Consider the following 16,586-nt stretch of genomic DNA (forward strand, 5'->3'; position numbering starts at 1 on the left):
GTGCTGTCCTATCTGCCACTGTGCAAGTGGCAAACCATACACAGGTTTACACATACACAGTAAGTTAAAATACTCTCTATAGTGCAGCGGTAGAAGGTCACCAGCAGTTTTTCATTCAGTTGTTGTTTCCTGAGAAGTCTCAGGTAGTATAACCTCTGCTGGGCCCTTTTGACCAGTGCTGCAATGTGAGTGCCCCAGGTCAGGTCTTCTTTTATGCCAGAAACTTAAAACTGGCCACTTGCTCCACTCGGTCTCCATTGATAAGCAAGGGCTGGATGTCTGATCTATTCCTTCTATAGTCCACAATAGGCTCCTTGGTCTTATTTATGTTAAGGACCAAGTTATTGACTCCACACCACAAAAGCAACCAGTCCACCTCATCTCGATAGGCATATATATATGTGTGTGTGTGTGTGTGTGTGTGTGTGTGTGTGTTTCTCCCGTAAAATTGGAAATGTCTTGGCGGCGTTTGACGAAGTCTCATTCGTCATCTTCAGGCTTTAGCTTCATGCTCCCAGAAGCACGAAGCTGAAGCCTGAAGATGACGAATGAGACTTCGTCGAAACGTCGCCAAGACATTTCCAATTTTACGCGGGAGAAAACCCGAATAACCAAAGACCTACATACAAACACCCGCGAAAACCTCAGAAAATATATATATATATGCAGGTTTTGGTATGTTCGGGTCTTTTCCCGTGTAAGGTTGAAAGTATTTAGGCAAGTATTTAGTATTTAGGTCTCATCATCTTCAGGCTGGAGTTTTTGGCTTTGTTCTTATCTGACACATGACATGAGCACATGACAGGACCTCGAAGTCGGAACCAGACCAGGGCCCAAAATGCTACATCCCACACAAACATCAACTCCATTAACCAAAAACAAGATGTAGCAACACAGCCAACCAATCAGCTTGCAACAGCTAGGCCAGCATTTAAAAAAAACAAAAACCCACACCCCCACCAGTATTTATAGAGAAACAGCAGTTAAAATCCACACTTTGCTCACATAAGAACAAAGCCAAAAACTCCAGCCTGAAGATGATGACTGAGACCTCGTCGAAACGTTGCCTAAATACTTTCAACCTTACACGGGAAAAGACCCGAACATACCAAAACCTGCATATATATACCTGTGAAAACCTACAAAAACAAATATATATACATATACATATACATATATATATGATAAATGCAGGTGTGGTGAGCTGCTTTTGGAGCCAGAAGCCTAAGGGATCCAGCTGGCCCTTCCATTTTTAAAAAGAATCAGGCTGGTACAGTATGATGCAAGGCTAGCAAAGATACACAGAAGAACTTAATTATTTTCACTAAGCAGCAGGTGGAAGTAGGCTGAGGCGTATTGACTATAGCAGCCGCTAAGTGGCGGTAAGGAGACGCACTGTACATAAGTTTCTCTCCGGCACTATTTAGCACAGTGTTTCTCAGTCTAGAAAACTTTAAGATGTGCAGACTTCGACTCCTAGAATTCCCAGCCGGCAGAGGATTCGGGGCGTTGAAGTCCACACATCTTAAAATTCTCACGGCTGAAAAATACTGACCTAGCAGTTGTCCAGATTTTTCTTACCTAAGTTCCCTATGTGCTATGCAACCTGCTGCACTGTTTTAAGCAAGAAAGCTCTTTTTTTAAAATTTGCATTTATATCCCGCCCTTCTCCGAAGACTCAGGGCGGCTTACACTATGTCAAGCAATAGTCTTCATCCATTTGTATATTATATACAAAGTCAACTTATTGCCCCCAACAATCTGGGTCCTCATTTTACCTACCTTATAAAGGATGGAAGGCTGAGTCAACCTTGGGCCTGGTGGGGCTTGAACCTGCAGTAATTGCAGGCAGCTGCTGTTAATAACAGACTGTCTTACCAGTCTGAGCCACAGAGGCCCCTTTAAGCAACCTGTGATATTATTTTGCTTCTGTGGGGAAGTCCCAACTACTAACATCTGCTCTGCACTTACTACCTATGGTTTAATGGAATGGAATGGACAAATTCTGAAAACAACAAAATACCTGATGCCACCAGACTTGAAATCCTGGGATTAGAAAATTTAGAACTCCGCCGACTCCGACAAGACCTGTGTTTAACACACAGGATCATCTATTGCAATGTCCTTCCTGTTAAAGACTACTTCAGCTTCAATCGCAATAATACAAGAGCAAACAACAGATTCAAACTTAATGTTAACCGCTTCAATCTTGATTGCAGGAAATATGATTTTTGTAACAGAGTTGTTAATGCTTGGAATACACTACCTGACTCTGTGGTCTCTTCTCAAACTCCCAAAAACTTTAAACAAAAACTGTCTACCATTGACCTCACCCCATTCCTAAGAGGTCTGTAAGGGGCGTGCATAAGAGCACAAAATTGCCTACCGTTCCTGTCCTAATGTTGCCTTTCATTATATCAAATTAATACAATCATTAAATACTTTTGCTCATATATATGCTTATATTATATTTTGTTGATTTATGTTGATGCTTGTGTATACTTTTGTGACAAAATAAAAAATTCCTTGTGTCTCCCAGCACACTTGGCCAATTAAAAAAAAAATGCTATTCTATTCTATTTGTTGCGCTGTCATAACTGTTAGGATCAGCAGCTAATCCTTACATCATATGCATATTTACCTGGATAATAAGTCATTTACTTTACCATGTTACATATTAGGTTGCGGGTACACTTAACTAAACATGTTTAGTAACTGGTGCTCGCTTCGGCAGCACATGCAACTAAAACTGGAACAATACTATTTAGTAGCTGTAGATTTATATTCCACGGGGCGTTTGCTAAACTGTCATGGCATGGGAATACTTGAAGATCAATATGCCCAGCTGAGCTGTTATGCCAAGATAAAAGATTTTTTTTATTGTTATTATGTGGCTTAAAACTGCGTTTTAACAATGAAGAAAGTGGGATTTATACCAGAATTCCAAATGACTAAAACGGCAGTGGGTGTAAGTCAGAAGTCAAGAAGGCTTCTGTGGCTAATCACAATATTAGGTTTATTGTTTTTAAGCTGGAACAAAATGAAGTGTAAACATTCATAGTATTCAAGTACTTACCTGTGTAGAACCTCTTTTCTTTGTCTTCAGATCACTTGTGTCTGCACCAGAATTCTTTCTGCAACATGTTAACTAAGGAGAAAAGTAAACAAAATAAACTGGAAGTCAAATGCAATCGCAACCATTAGCAACTTCAGAAAGTAAGCAAATAATCCACATATTTTTTCAGAGACAAGGTATAGAACTAAGTTTTCACCTGCATGTTGCCATGCAGCTTAAGTTTTTCTTAAACTGCTTAAATTTTTAAATTCTACTTATGTTTTAAATTGGGTTCTTAGATTTTAAATATTTTAATGTTTCGGCCAATTGTATAATAAGTTTCTTAATTCAGTTTTTAATTGTACATTGTTTATGTTTTATCCTGGCTGTACACCGCCCTGAGTCCTTCGGGAGACGGGCAGTCTAGAAATCCAATAAATAATAATAATAATAATAATAATAATAATAATAATAATAATAATAATAATAATAATAATAACAGGAATTTTTTTTCTGCAGAAGAGCCTTGAAACTTCTCTTATCAGATACATGATTAGGAAGCATCCCAGTTTCACTAGTCCTAAATGGGGGGGGGGGATCAAATGACATTTAGAAGACTAAAAGACCAGTGGTGGATTGGTACCGGTTTGCCCAGGCTCAGGCGAACTGGTAGCGGCGGGAAGCTCCACCCACTCGCCCAGACGTCGCTGCGCGCACACAAGCACCCACGAGCAAACCGGTAGTGGCTGAAATTGAAACCCACTACTGTAATAGACTATATAGAAATTTCTTACAACTAAAAGGAAAGGAGATTGAATAGGAAGATATTAAAACTGTACCACGACCTTCTAGCTATAAATGCCAATTTCAAAAGAATGGTTGGCAGGTAAAAAGAATCACATTTCACCGTAAAGTTATGCCAGTCCAACGTTTGATAGACATTTCTAGAGCTCTGGTTGCTCTCTATATTAACTTTAACCTGAACTTGCTTTCAAGCAGAGAATATCTTCAATAAGATAGTCTTGCGTAAAGTTATAAGGCACAACTATGCTCTCCAAATAGTTTAGAAATAGCAGATAGGAGGAAAAGAATAAAACCAAATTTTAGGTTTTTAGGTTTTAGGTCTTGAATATTTGTAAGACCTTTGTAGTATCTTAAAAGTATTTTTAAAAATGCACCTAATTTGATTCACGCATAAACATCAAGCCAAGGTCTGATTACTAGGCCCCACTTGGCTGTATTTTATACATCACTCCAACACTGTACTAAACCATCATGGAAAATCACAATATGGCTGCTTTGGCTTACTACATGTGAAACCAGCAATTACAGTTTGTGACCCATGGTTTATAGTTATGCTGCAACAGCCATGCTAGTTTGGGGTTATGGCCACAAAAATACCTTGGTTTAGCTACAATGTAAACACATTCCTTGTTAGAAAAACAGATTAATTTTAGATACTGGACGCAGCCATAAAGAGAGAGGTTTAAACCCCACTGCAAGTTTACATAGTATTTAATTTAAAAAAAACAAACCTGCCACCTCGAATGTTAAGAAAATAGCTTTCCTTATAGTCCCATTTTTTTTTCTTTTGCTACTTTCTCAGCAGGGAAAACATGAACATACGTTGAAAATGCAATACGCAAAATGTATTTTTAAAAAATGAAAGAAAAACAGGGTATTTTTTATTTGTACCCAGCTTATTCTGTGGGTTTCTTTTCGGTTTGCTCTTGTAACTCTTGGACATATATGGTTCCTTTTGTTGTTGCTGTTGTTAGTTGCGAAGTCGTGTCCGACCCATCGCGACCCCATGGACCATGTTCCTCCAGGCCTTCCTGTCCTCTACCATCCCCTGGAGTCCATTTAAGCTCATGCTTCAGTGACTCCATCCAGCTACCTCGTTCTCTGCCGTCCCCTCCTTCTTCTTTTGCCCTCCATCATTCCCAGCATTCGGCTCTTCTCCAGGGAGTCCTTCCTTCTCATTAGGTGGCCAAAGGATTGGAGTTTCATCAGGATCTGGCCTTTTAAAGAGCAGTCAGGGTTGATCTCCTCTAGGACTGACTTGTTTGTTCTCCTTGCAGTCCAAGGGACTCGCAGGAGTCTTCTCCAGCACCAGAGTTCAAAGGCCTCCATTCTTTGGCCCTCAGCCTTCCTTATGGTCCAACTTTCACATCCAGACATTGCAACTGGGAAAACCATAGCCTTGACTATATGCACTTTTGTTGGCAGGGTGATGTCTCTGCTTTTTAGTATGCTGTCTAGATTTTCCATAGCTTTCCTCCCCAGAAGCAAGCGTCTTTTAATTTCTTGGCCGCAGTCCCCATCTGCGGTGATCTTGGAGCCCAGGAAAATAGAATTTCTTTTTTTCTTCCATTTCTTCCCCATCTATCTGCCAGGAATTGAGAGGGCCGGATGTCATGATCTTAGTTTTCTTAATGCTGCGTTTCAAGGCAATTTTTTGCCCTCTTTTCCTCCTTCACCGGCTTCAAGAGGCTTTTTAGTAGGTTCCTTCACACTTACTGTATGGCTTTTTGTAAATAGTCAGCTTTTCTATGCATCAGCTGCACTGTTTTTAATTAGAAATAAAAGCTTCTACAACGGTCCAGTCCAATGCATTGCTTGTAGGAACGACCCAGGCCCTTTAAAAATTTAAAAATATTAAATGCACAATTCTGCAAAAATTATTGAAGGGAGAAGAGGAGTCTTAAGTAGCAAAACCGGCCTTTACAGCTCTGAATTTCGCTACAAAGTCAACCTCGGCAGTCGACACGCATTTCAGAAGTTACTTTGGGATTAAGAATCCAGTTTTTGAGGGGTTTTGTTTTTTTATAAAAACACCGCCCTGGATACAAACGAAATACAAAGTATTCCGTATTTCTGGGAGTGCGCATGTGCAACTCTTCCCGCCCTTTTCCCGCTCGTGGTCTCCAGGTCCCGCCTCTTCGACATGCGCAGAAATAACAGACGCGACTGAAACGAGCTTCTGACGCCTTCTCCTCTATAACTTCGCGTCGTCCTTGTAACGCATGCGCACGGCACGGCCGAGTGGGCCATATCACTCTTGGTTTTCTGTAAGGGGGAGGACCGTACCGTAGACTTCAAGTTACCTCCTTTTGCGAGGAAAGAGAACATGAGAAACTTCGAAATGGAAATAACAGTGAAAGAATTTGAAACTATGCCTCCTCCGGGGCACGTTTTTTCCCCGTAGCGATGATGAAAGCCTTCGGTGACAGGTCACGGCGTCCCCCCCAGTAAGCGACTTGGCGTGGCTCGTTCTGGGACCGCGGCTTCGGTCCGCAGTTGCTGAGGGAAAAGAGGGCGCCGCCATTTTGTCGACAGCGAGGAGAGTTGGAGGCCTCAGCCGGGAGCTTGCCCAAGGTCCTCTCCGCGGCCTAGTCGCAACCGATTCTTTCCTGTCCTGCCTAGGCTTCGCGCCAACGGTGAGTCCGACGGTTGGGAGGACGAGTCGGCGGCGCCTCGGGTGGGCAAGCCGGGCGCCTCACGCGAAGGCTGCGGTGACTGAAACCCTGACGAGCCTCGATGGCGCGTATGGGCCTTTCTCGCGCGCGCGCGCGCGGTTCCCGGCCCCACGCAGGACGGATTAAGGCGCCTTTCTCCACTTGTGAGGCTTCCATGTTTGAGGGAAGTAACGGTTTCCACCATTTAGCCAGCGAGGCCTTATTTTGGCAAAGGGGGCCTGCCAATTCGCGGGGGCTTCCCCCGCCCCAACTCTTTTCGCAGCGTGTAATGTGAGAGGAATGGAGGTTGCTGGGACTTGTAGTTCAGAGGAGAAAGTCGCAAAAACGGTCTGTGCCCCCTGCGCCCCGTTTCCAAGTACAGGCAGTCCTCGACTTACGACCCCAACGGAGCCGGAGTTTTCTGTGGCCGAGTGAGACGTTCGTTTTGCCCCCATTTTACGGCCTTCCTTGCCAGAATTGTTAAGCGAATCGCTGCGGTGGATAAAAGTTAGTCACCCGGTTGTTAAGTGAATCCCCCCCCTTGACTTTTGCTTGTCAGACGGTCGCAAAAGGGGATCACGTGACCCCCCCCCACAGCAACGGTCATAAATGCGAACCAGTTGCCGAGTGTCTTAATTTTAGATCACATGGCCATGGGGATACTGCAACGGACGTAACTCTGAAAAACGGCCCTAGGTCACTTTTTCAAGTGCCGTTGTAACTTTGAATGGTCGCTAAATGAACTGTGCCATTGTGGCTTCGAATGGTCGCTGAATGAACTGTTGTGCCGTTGTAACTTTGAATGGTCACTAAATGAACTGTTGTGCTGTTGTAACTTTGAATGGTCACTAAATGAACCGTTGTAAGTCGAGGGCTACCTATGTCTTTTCCTCCCGCCTCTTGATTTTGAAACTCTCCCTCTAAATAAAGGTTGGACTAAGAGCTTGAATGGGGGGCCACCAGGAAATCCTAAGATCTGATCACTTCGACTGAGAAATTAAAAAAAAAGGAAGAAAAAAAATACCATCCCTAAAGAAGGCAGTAAACAAATCACTTCCGTGTGGATGTTACCATGGAGCCATGAGGAGTCAGGGAAACTATTTGTTTCTAAAAACCAGCAATGAGTTTTGATAGACCAATTGGGGGGGGGGGGGAAAAGAGGAATTTAGTCCGTAATTATTACAAAAACATTTAATCTGATTTCCAGGATAACATTTATGGATAACTTTCTCCCCAAGTGGCTAAATTTGTACCTGTTTATGTCATTATAGTGTATGTTTACAGTTGTAAACAAACAAACAAAAACAGCACCTTGCAAGAAAATCCATTTGCAGCAGAAATTGATTGTAATTGAATTTCTGTTAGATCCAGCAATTTTTATCAGCAATTGTTCAAAAGTTGTGCACTTGCCATCCAGTAAGAAATGTGTAAGGGGTCTGTTGGGGCTACCAGCTGGAGGGGGGAAGTCGCTATGACATCCCAGAATGATAGATGAGTCAATTCAAGAAAATACATACATTCTATAATACAGATAGTCCTCAGCTTAGGACCACAGTTGAGCCCAAGATTTATGTTGCTAAGTGAGAAATTTGTTGAGTTTTGCCCCCTTTTAATGACTCTTCTTGCCACATTTGTTCAGTGAATCTCTGCAGTTGCTAAACTAGTAATTTGAGTTGTTAAGTGAATCTGGCTTCCCGACTGACTTTGTTAGAAGGTCACAAAAGGTGATCACATGACCCTGAGACGCTGCAACTGTTGTTTTTTTGTTTTTTTTTTAATTTGAATTTATATCCCGCCCTTTTCCGAAGACTCAGGGCGGCTTACATTGTGTTAAGCAATAGTCTTCATCCATGTGTATATTATATACAAAGTCAACTTTTATTGCCCCCCCAACAATCTGGGTCCTCATTTTACCTACCTTATAAAGGATGGAAGGCTGAGTCAACCTTGGGCCTGGTGGGACTTGAACTTGCAGTAATTGCAAGCAGCTGTATTAATAACAGACTGTCTTAGTCTGTTGAGCCACCAGAGGCCCTGTCATAAATATGAGTCAGTTGCCAAGCATCTGAATGTAAATCACACGACCATAGGGACGCAGCAAAGGTCGTAAGGCTGAGGAAGGGTCATAAGTCACTTTTTTCACTGCTGTTGTAACTTTGAACGGTCACTAAATGAACTGTTGTAAGTGGAGCACTACCTGTATATCATCTTCATTCCATTGATACCATTAGTGACAATTTTATTCTAAATCAGTCTTCTTTGGAACAGATGAGTCATAAATCTGTTTTGTGGTAGTCTTTGAACTATAGGACCAATATAAACTTTGTATTCCACTTTCGATTTGTGATGCAAATGCTATTGCTAATGAAACTCTTAGTAATGGGAAATAGGGTTTTAATGCCTATCCCCAAAGACTGGATATGTGTCTTCATGTTTGGTTTTAAAATACATTTTAGAGTCAAGTATTTTAAAACCAGCTTGACAACTGACTCATATTTATGACAGTTGCAGTGTCTCGGGGTCACCTTTTGTGACCTGACAAGCAAAATCAATGGGGAAGCCAGATACACTTAATCATGTTACTAATTTAACATTTGCAGTGATTCACTTAACAACTGTGGCAAGAAAGGTTGTAATATGGGGCAAAACTCATTTAACACCTATCTCGCTTAGCAACAGAAATTTGGGGCTCAGTCGTGGTCATATGTCAAGGACTACTTGTATGCTATTCCCCATTTTATGTATAATTCTTTTTGTAGCATTGCATGTTAAAAGTTTATTTCTTTAAAGATTTTATATTTTATTTTTCTGCATACTTACTACTGCATCAGCTTATATAGTTAAAAACAAGATGGGCGTTGTTTTAATTATACATTTATCCATGTGCATGCACACCTTATTCTTTTCTCTTTGAGGTTAAGGAACATTATTAGCTTGTAATGTAAAAATACAAGATAAAGCAGAATAAACAAATCATAATACTTATGGTTTTGTGTAAGGGACCAATTTTGTTGTTGCAGTGTAAACAGAAGTTGCTGTTGAATACTAAAGCCAAAGGAAGTACTATAGTCAAAAATTGCTGGTGTCTTGCCACGCTGGTGGAATTAATTTGCTAATCACCCTGTTGCTTTTTTAATAGCTGGCTGATGGGTGCCAGTTTGGCAAGATGGCAGGGACAGTAACTGCTTTATAATTAGATTAACTAACTAGAATGTGCATGTAAATATAAACTATAAAATTTATGAGCATCTGAATGGCTACTTTTGGAATTAAAATGGTAGTTGGTACTATATCATTTAAATGGAATGTTTTTGTATGCCAAATGTATCTGAATGTTAAAAATAAAATACTGAGGCAGACTCAGTTTAATATTGTCCATTCTGATTGTAGGTGGATCTTTAGGTTCTTAAAGTTTTTCAATCTCCTGTATTACTTCCAACTAGAGATACAATGGTTGAATTTACAGGTTTTACCACAAAAAGCATGCTCTTATCATTTTAGTTACAATCTATCATTTTTCAATTCAAGTTCTGTCGGATAAACAGTATTTAGATTCTGCCATTAGCCAAACCGCTGATTATTTTTTTTATAAATTGCATGTTGCTTTTTTATTCATCTGTTTCTTTTCACTCTTCAGTAACATCACGGCGGAGATGTCGGAATACATCCGAGTAACGGAAGATGAGAACGAGGAACCCATTGAGATCCCTTCAGAGGATGATGGGACTGTATTACTCTCCACAGTTACTGCGCAGTTCCCAGGGGCCTGTGGCCTGCGTTACAGAAACCCCGTGTCTCAATGTATGAGAGGAGTCCGATTAGTGGAAGGAATTCTTCATGCACCAGATAATGGCTGGGGAAATTTGGTATATGTGGTAAATTATCCCAAAGGTGTGTGTTTAAAGCTATTCTTCCTTTTCTTAAAAAAAAAAATCACACCAACTATGACAATATATAGTTGGAAATTAAATCAGTTCGTAAAACATTTTATTTCAGACGTGTGGAAACAACTGAATTATTTAATCTGTTATTCTTTTTAATAATTGGGAAGTGAAACCACAAATACAGTAATAATATTCTGTCTAACAGTATTCATATTCATATTATGAAGTTATATAAACATGGTTATTTAATAAGGCCCCGCTTACTGACATGTAATTAAATACATATTACAGATTGTCTGTGCATGAAAGCTTATTTCCAAATTATTTTGCATATTGAACATGTTGAATGTTCAACATTATGTTGAATGTTTCATATTGAGCATACATTTGTCTGGAGTAACAATTGAGATGTGCACAGCTCTAAAATTAGCTGATTTTTAATAATGCGTAATAACCTTGGGAAGGACTCAATAGTCAAAAGATGCAAATCCAGTCTTAAGCTTCTGACTGCACAAACAATCATAGTTGGTTAAAGTATTGCCCAGCTTCCAGCGACTTTGGGTGTCTTATATTGCAATTAACATAATCTATGTTTGTGTCCATGGCTGTTTCTTAGACAACAAGAGGAAAATGGATGAAACAGATGCTTCATCAGCCGTTAAAGTGAAACGAGCAGTTCAAAAAACCTCTGATCTGATAGTTTTGGGTCTTCCATGGAAAACGACAGAGCAAGATCTGAAAGAATATTTCAGCACGTTTGGAGAAGTTCTCATGGTGCAGGTATTTGGCACAGCAGTTCTTACCTTAGAATGAAAATTGAGTTTAGCTGGAGAAGGACTTAAATGGAGCCCCCTCTCAGCAGGGAAGACTTGCCTCTCCTCCCTCTAGGCCAAATGGAGGGGACATTTGAGGGAGAGGGAGCTGCTCTCGTTGCAGCTTTTCATCAGAGACCGTAATGCAGAATGAAAACTTCATCTTAGAGACAGAACATTAGTATTTTTCTTTTATTATACATTTCAAATGAACTTTTAGAAGTCAGGTGAATTCAGTGGCATAATAGTATTCTGGCTGTATAATTTCCTTTTCTAAACCTAGGTTAAGAAGGACATCAAAACTGGCCACTCAAAGGGGTTTGGTTTTGTAAGATTTACCGACTATGAAACCCAAGTAAAAGTCATGTCTCAGCGTCACATGATCGATGGAAGATGGTGCGACTGCAAGCTCCCCAATTCTAAGGTACATGATGACATTTGTGGGCGTTATGAATCCAGTTTGGGCTCTCTGGAACAAGTTGGCAGAAGACCGGAGTGGTCCAGGTGTTGACTTGACAGGGTATTTCAGGCGGAGCGAAGCACTTCTCAGCTCTCTGATTTCAAATTCCGTGTCATCTCACTTGGAACTTTAGAAGAGAGAGTTTCAGAGTTTGAAATTTTTCATTGGCTAGTTGCTGCATTATTATGTGGTGGGGGGGTGGGGAAAAACATTTATTGGTTACGGCCTCTGTAACTCTTTTCTTTTATATTAATATAAAACTTCTGCATTGGTACCAGCAAAGTCCAGATGAACCTCTGCGTAGCAGGAAGGTCTTTGTTGGCCGTTGCACTGAGGACATGACTGCAGATGAGCTCCGTCAGTTTTTTTCACAATATGGAGAAGTCGTGGATGTCTTCATTCCCAAACCATTCAGAGCTTTTGCCTTTGTTACGTTTGCTGATGATCAGGTATTCCACCCAGTGCCCTCCTTGCTTAAGGAGCATGCACTGTTTCCTTAAGCAGTTTTCATAACATTCCCATTTAATTTTGTTGTGTGTTAAATGTAAATGCAGTTGGCTTTTGAATTATGAGACGTATAAATTGCATAGATCCTGCTAATACTTTATTCCTGTCAGCTCCACAATCATTTTAAAGGGAGGTTTTCATTCAGGAAAGCCTGATCTAAAGTATCTCAGTATTACTGTGTAATTAGATGCTTCCATTTCATTGCCACTGTTTAAATAACAACTGGCACAAAGCAAACCTTGTAAATAAACTGGCTGTTAATCATTTTTGCCCTTGAGAACGAAGGAAAAACAGCTCCTAACTCTTTGTTCGTCTGGGCAGCTAATTAATCTTGCCACAGACTTCTGGGCCAGTGGCTACTTATACATGTGTATGAAGCAGGATTCAATTTCAAAATCGGCTGCCCAAGAACTATAATTGGGGTAATTGTGTGGGACGGGCTTCCTTTTAGAAATGTCAGAGGAAGCTTTTATGAGGAAATGGGCTCCTTGTTTCAGACTCCAGCAGAATGGGTATGTAGTACAATGCAAGTTAAATTAGTATTGTGCAGTCCTGGGTTTTTTGTTTTGTTTTTTTAAGAAAAGGAGAGTAGTTCTCCACTGTTGTGAGGGAATGCTAATAGCCAGCCAGGTAATCATGAATGCTCCAAACAAACCTATGTGTTCATTGCTGCTCTTTTTTGTACATTTGTTGTCTCTCTCCCTTCGCTCCTGGGGTTACTCAGCCCTTGCTTCCTTGTTCCTTACAGGTCGCCCAGTCCCTTTGTGGTGAGGACTTGATCATAAAAGGAATCAGCGTCCATATATCCAATGCTGAACCTAAGCACAATAGCAGTAGACAACTAGAAAGAGGTGGAAGATTTGGTGGTAATCCAGGAGGCTTTGGGAATCAGGGTGGATTTCCTAACCGCGGGGGAGGCGGGGGAGGCGGCGGACTGGGTAACAGCCAGGGCAGTAACATGGGAGGTGGGATGAACTTTGGGGCCTTCAGCATCAATCCTGCCATGATGGCGGCCGCCCAGGCCGCCCTGCAAAGCAGCTGGGGGATGATGGGCATGCTCGCTAGCCAGCAAAACCAGTCTGGGCCGTCAGGGAACAACCAGCCACAGGGCAGCATGCAGAGGGAGCAGAACCAAGGGTTTAGCTCTGGGAGCAATTCCTACGGAAGCTCGAACTCTGGCCCAGCGATAGGGTGGGGCTCCTCCAACACAGGCTCCAGCAGTGGGTTTAATGGTGGATTTGGTTCAAGTATGGATTCCAAATCATCCGGATGGGGGATGTAGGCAGGCTTATATACTGACTCTGGTGGGAAATCAATTTTTTTTTTCTAGAGCTCCTGGTAAGTATAATCTAAAATGCATATACTAAAAGGAAAACAACAACAACAACAAAAAAAGAACCCAAATTGAATTTGTTCAGTGTGTAGTATATTTCGATAGTATTTTTGACACTTTTTTTTTCTTTTGTAAGGGGGAAAAAAAAAGATTAAATGAAGTTTTATAGGTTTTGTTACCATGAGTTGGAATACATGAGTTGGGATTATTGAGTGGCTGAACGTGAACTGTTTCCCTGACTGGTAAACGGGTGTGCTGCAATTTAAATAGGAATTTGTAAAGATTGGATTCCTCGTTTCCTAGTCAGCTGAGATCTTTGCATGTTTCAGAAAAAAAAAAAAATGGAAGCCATTTTTCAGAAACTGCATCCTATCCTTATTAATTATTTTTTTTAATTTAATTTGATCCCCCCCGCCATAAGAATTTTTCTCTCTTTCTCTCCTTCCCCCTCCCCCAAATGTCCTGTGTGGAGAATGCAATGTTGGTGTCGGCTTTTTTTCCTTTTAACACTGTCTCCCTTCTCATACTAAAGTACAGTATGGAGACCTCATTTAGTTCTTGCAGTTCATCTCATTTCAAATATGTCTGGAAGAAGCACTTCATTGAAAACAGTGCAGTTAAAAAAAAAACACAAACACAAAACACCTATATATAAATATATAAAAAAAAAATATCTGCTTTAGGAATACTCCTGTCTCCATGCTTTCCTCATCCAAGACTCCTTCATCACACCGCACATGCTACGTCTTAAAGATGGTGGGTGTTCCATTTTATCCGCTCCTCTTTTTATTTCATGGAGTCGTACTCAACGCTGTGAACGCAAGGCTGTGAGATGAAAACCAGAAGGCTTGTTTGAACTTCTGAAAACCTTGTGTGGGATTGGATTTGTGGTGCCAAGGCATGTGAGGGCTTGGTATGTGCGAGAAAAAGAAGGAGGCGCATGCGGAGAGAGACTTGGTGGTGCATTATGGGATATATTTTTTTTTATTTAAAAAAAACGATTTTTTTTTCTTGACGCAATGTCCCTCGATCCTGTGGCTTTGGTGAGAGAGTGTGCGGAGAGCGATGGGAGCAGACGTACGAATGTTTTCCTTGCATTCAAAACGGACATCTGATCTGGAAGAACTTTTAAAAAGGGGGGGGAGGGGCTTTTTACTTAGTTAACCAAATTAGTTGGATGTGTTAAGTGAAACGAATATCTGTATCTTTTTTTTTTTTCCTCTCCTTTATGTCAACTCTGCTGTGAATGCTGTATGGTGTGTGTTATTTTGTTCAATGATCCTGTAAGTGTGGTAACGTGAACCGAAGGTGGGGATTTTTTGATGGGAACATCCAGTTCGTAGTGTGCTTTCTGTGTGTGGTTTTTTTTTTCCTCTCCAGCAAAGCTCACTTGCCAAGCTCAGGTGTTCCCTTGCGGGTGGAAGTTTTCCTGTCTGTAAGATATTCATATGAATGCTGTTTGCTGAAGTTCTGTGTTTGGATGCTTTTTTATAAGATTTGTCAATGTAGGAAATTCTTAAATAAAACTGATTTAAGTAATACGTGTGTGTGTTTGACAGCCCCCCCGGGAGCAAAAGAGCTCTTTAAATTTTTAATTGGTTAAAAGTATCGTTTAGGATAAGAATTAAGTTTTTTAAAATGTTTTTTTTTTTAGGTTTGCCTGCCTCATGTAGCAGAAACTCCAAAACTTATGACCCAGTCTTCATAGCTTTTGCAACAAACATATCTGAAATGCAGTTCTGTCATATGAAGTACCCCATCCCTGGTCAGCAGGCACCACTGGGTCTAAGCAAAAATCCAAAATAACCCTTGAACCTGTAGTATTGTGTTCTCACGGCACTCAGGCTTGCTGGGAATATAAGATGCTTATAACCTCAGTTTCAGTGTGGTAAACACTGCGACAAAGTATTGGTAAACATTTGGCTCTAAATGAGTTATACAGTAACCGGCCTTATACTTTTCTTTACTTGATACAAACCTTACAACTTCCATTCGATAGGTTATGGGAGCTGTCAAATTGGTCCCATTAAATTTATACACTTTAAAATCTCCTTTGGCTCCCCTGATTTTCTTTGCATTTCAGCTGAAAATCCTATTTCCTTTTCAAGGACAGTGTAGTAGGACTCTTAAAACTTACTTGCTGGGTGCTTATTGGAGCGTTGTTGTTCGATACTAAAACTGGTTTATTACACCAGAAGATGGTTCTGGGTGTAAAACTGATCTGTGAATATTCCGGAGGACATAATAGTCTTACATTGCATAATCTTTACTTCGCCTAAATCCGATCCATTGCCAAAATCTACCGTCTGAATTTTGCATTTTAGCACTTGCATTAACACCAGCTACTGCTGCTGAGTAACACTTAATATGGTTTTCTCGGACCTCCCAAGGCTAAACTGTGTCATCCCAGGAAGGACCATGAGGGTAAGTTTGATACCTCACTAGCATGGTTTCAGTAATTTATTTTAGCTTGTATTTATAAAACCCAAGGGCCACTTCTGAATAGAAAGGGGGACCCATGCTGCGATCATCTTAATGCTGCTTCAAGCACTAAGGGCTCTAACGTCCGTCCCCCCCCTTCCAATCCCTAAGCATCTTAGAATTGTTTTCAAACATGATTCATATCATTAATTTTTTCGTTAGTGTTGAAAGTGAGTTAATAAACAGAATTCTCATAACTTGATTGTCTGGAGTCTTGTTTTTAACTTTCTGCAGCCCTTGTATGTACTGTGCTAAATGCAATTTAAAGAGGCAAATAAGGAACGCAGTCGGTTTGCCACTGCTAGAAGGATTATCATGCTAATGAGCTTCATTTAGTAATAAGCAGCATTGTAATTTAACAGAGGCCCAATGTGAGCAAATGTGTGTTTCAGTTGCCTGCTGAGCATCTCTTAATTACTGAGACTTTGCTACTCAAATGGATGTGATGATGACAATTCCTTTTTCCAGTCCAGATTTGTGTGGGCGTGAATTAAATCTTTGGAGCATTTTGGTCTCGGCAGTTGAATAAGCAAGGCCCCTGGGGCTCTTGCTCCGTTCCTGTGGGCTACATGACGCCTTGACACTCTTTCTCTCCC

At 40.9% G+C, this 16,586-nt stretch overlaps 1 protein-coding gene across 12 annotated transcripts in view; it reads left to right on the top strand.

Annotated features, from left to right (window-relative positions):
• The first annotated feature begins 6,149 nt into the window (after positions 1-6,149).
• TARDBP (TAR DNA binding protein) overlaps positions 6,150-16,586 on the top strand; it is a 50,104-nt gene continuing 39,667 nt past the window's right edge. The window contains exons 1-8 of one of the 12 annotated variants that reach the window (XM_058160978.1): positions 6,154-6,495; positions 10,151-10,404; positions 11,014-11,177; positions 11,493-11,633; positions 11,948-12,118; positions 12,925-13,027; positions 14,193-14,265; positions 15,164-15,292. In XM_058160978.1, the coding sequence (XP_058016961.1) occupies positions 10,167-10,404; positions 11,014-11,177; positions 11,493-11,633; positions 11,948-12,118; positions 12,925-13,027; positions 14,193-14,260 (885 nt within the window). In that variant the 5' untranslated portion in view covers positions 6,154-6,495; positions 10,151-10,166 and the 3' untranslated portion in view covers positions 14,261-14,265; positions 15,164-15,292. Of the gene's footprint in view, positions 6,496-10,150; positions 10,405-11,013; positions 11,178-11,492; positions 11,634-11,947; positions 12,119-12,924; positions 15,051-15,163; positions 15,560-16,586 lie in introns of those variants that run through there. The other 11 variants (XM_058160976.1, XM_058160975.1, XM_058160974.1 and 8 more) reach the window with 11 other exon arrangements.

Source organism: Ahaetulla prasina, chromosome 18 (genome assembly GCF_028640845.1).
Source record: "Ahaetulla prasina isolate Xishuangbanna chromosome 18, ASM2864084v1, whole genome shotgun sequence".
NCBI lineage: Eukaryota > Metazoa > Chordata > Lepidosauria > Squamata > Colubridae > Ahaetulla > Ahaetulla prasina.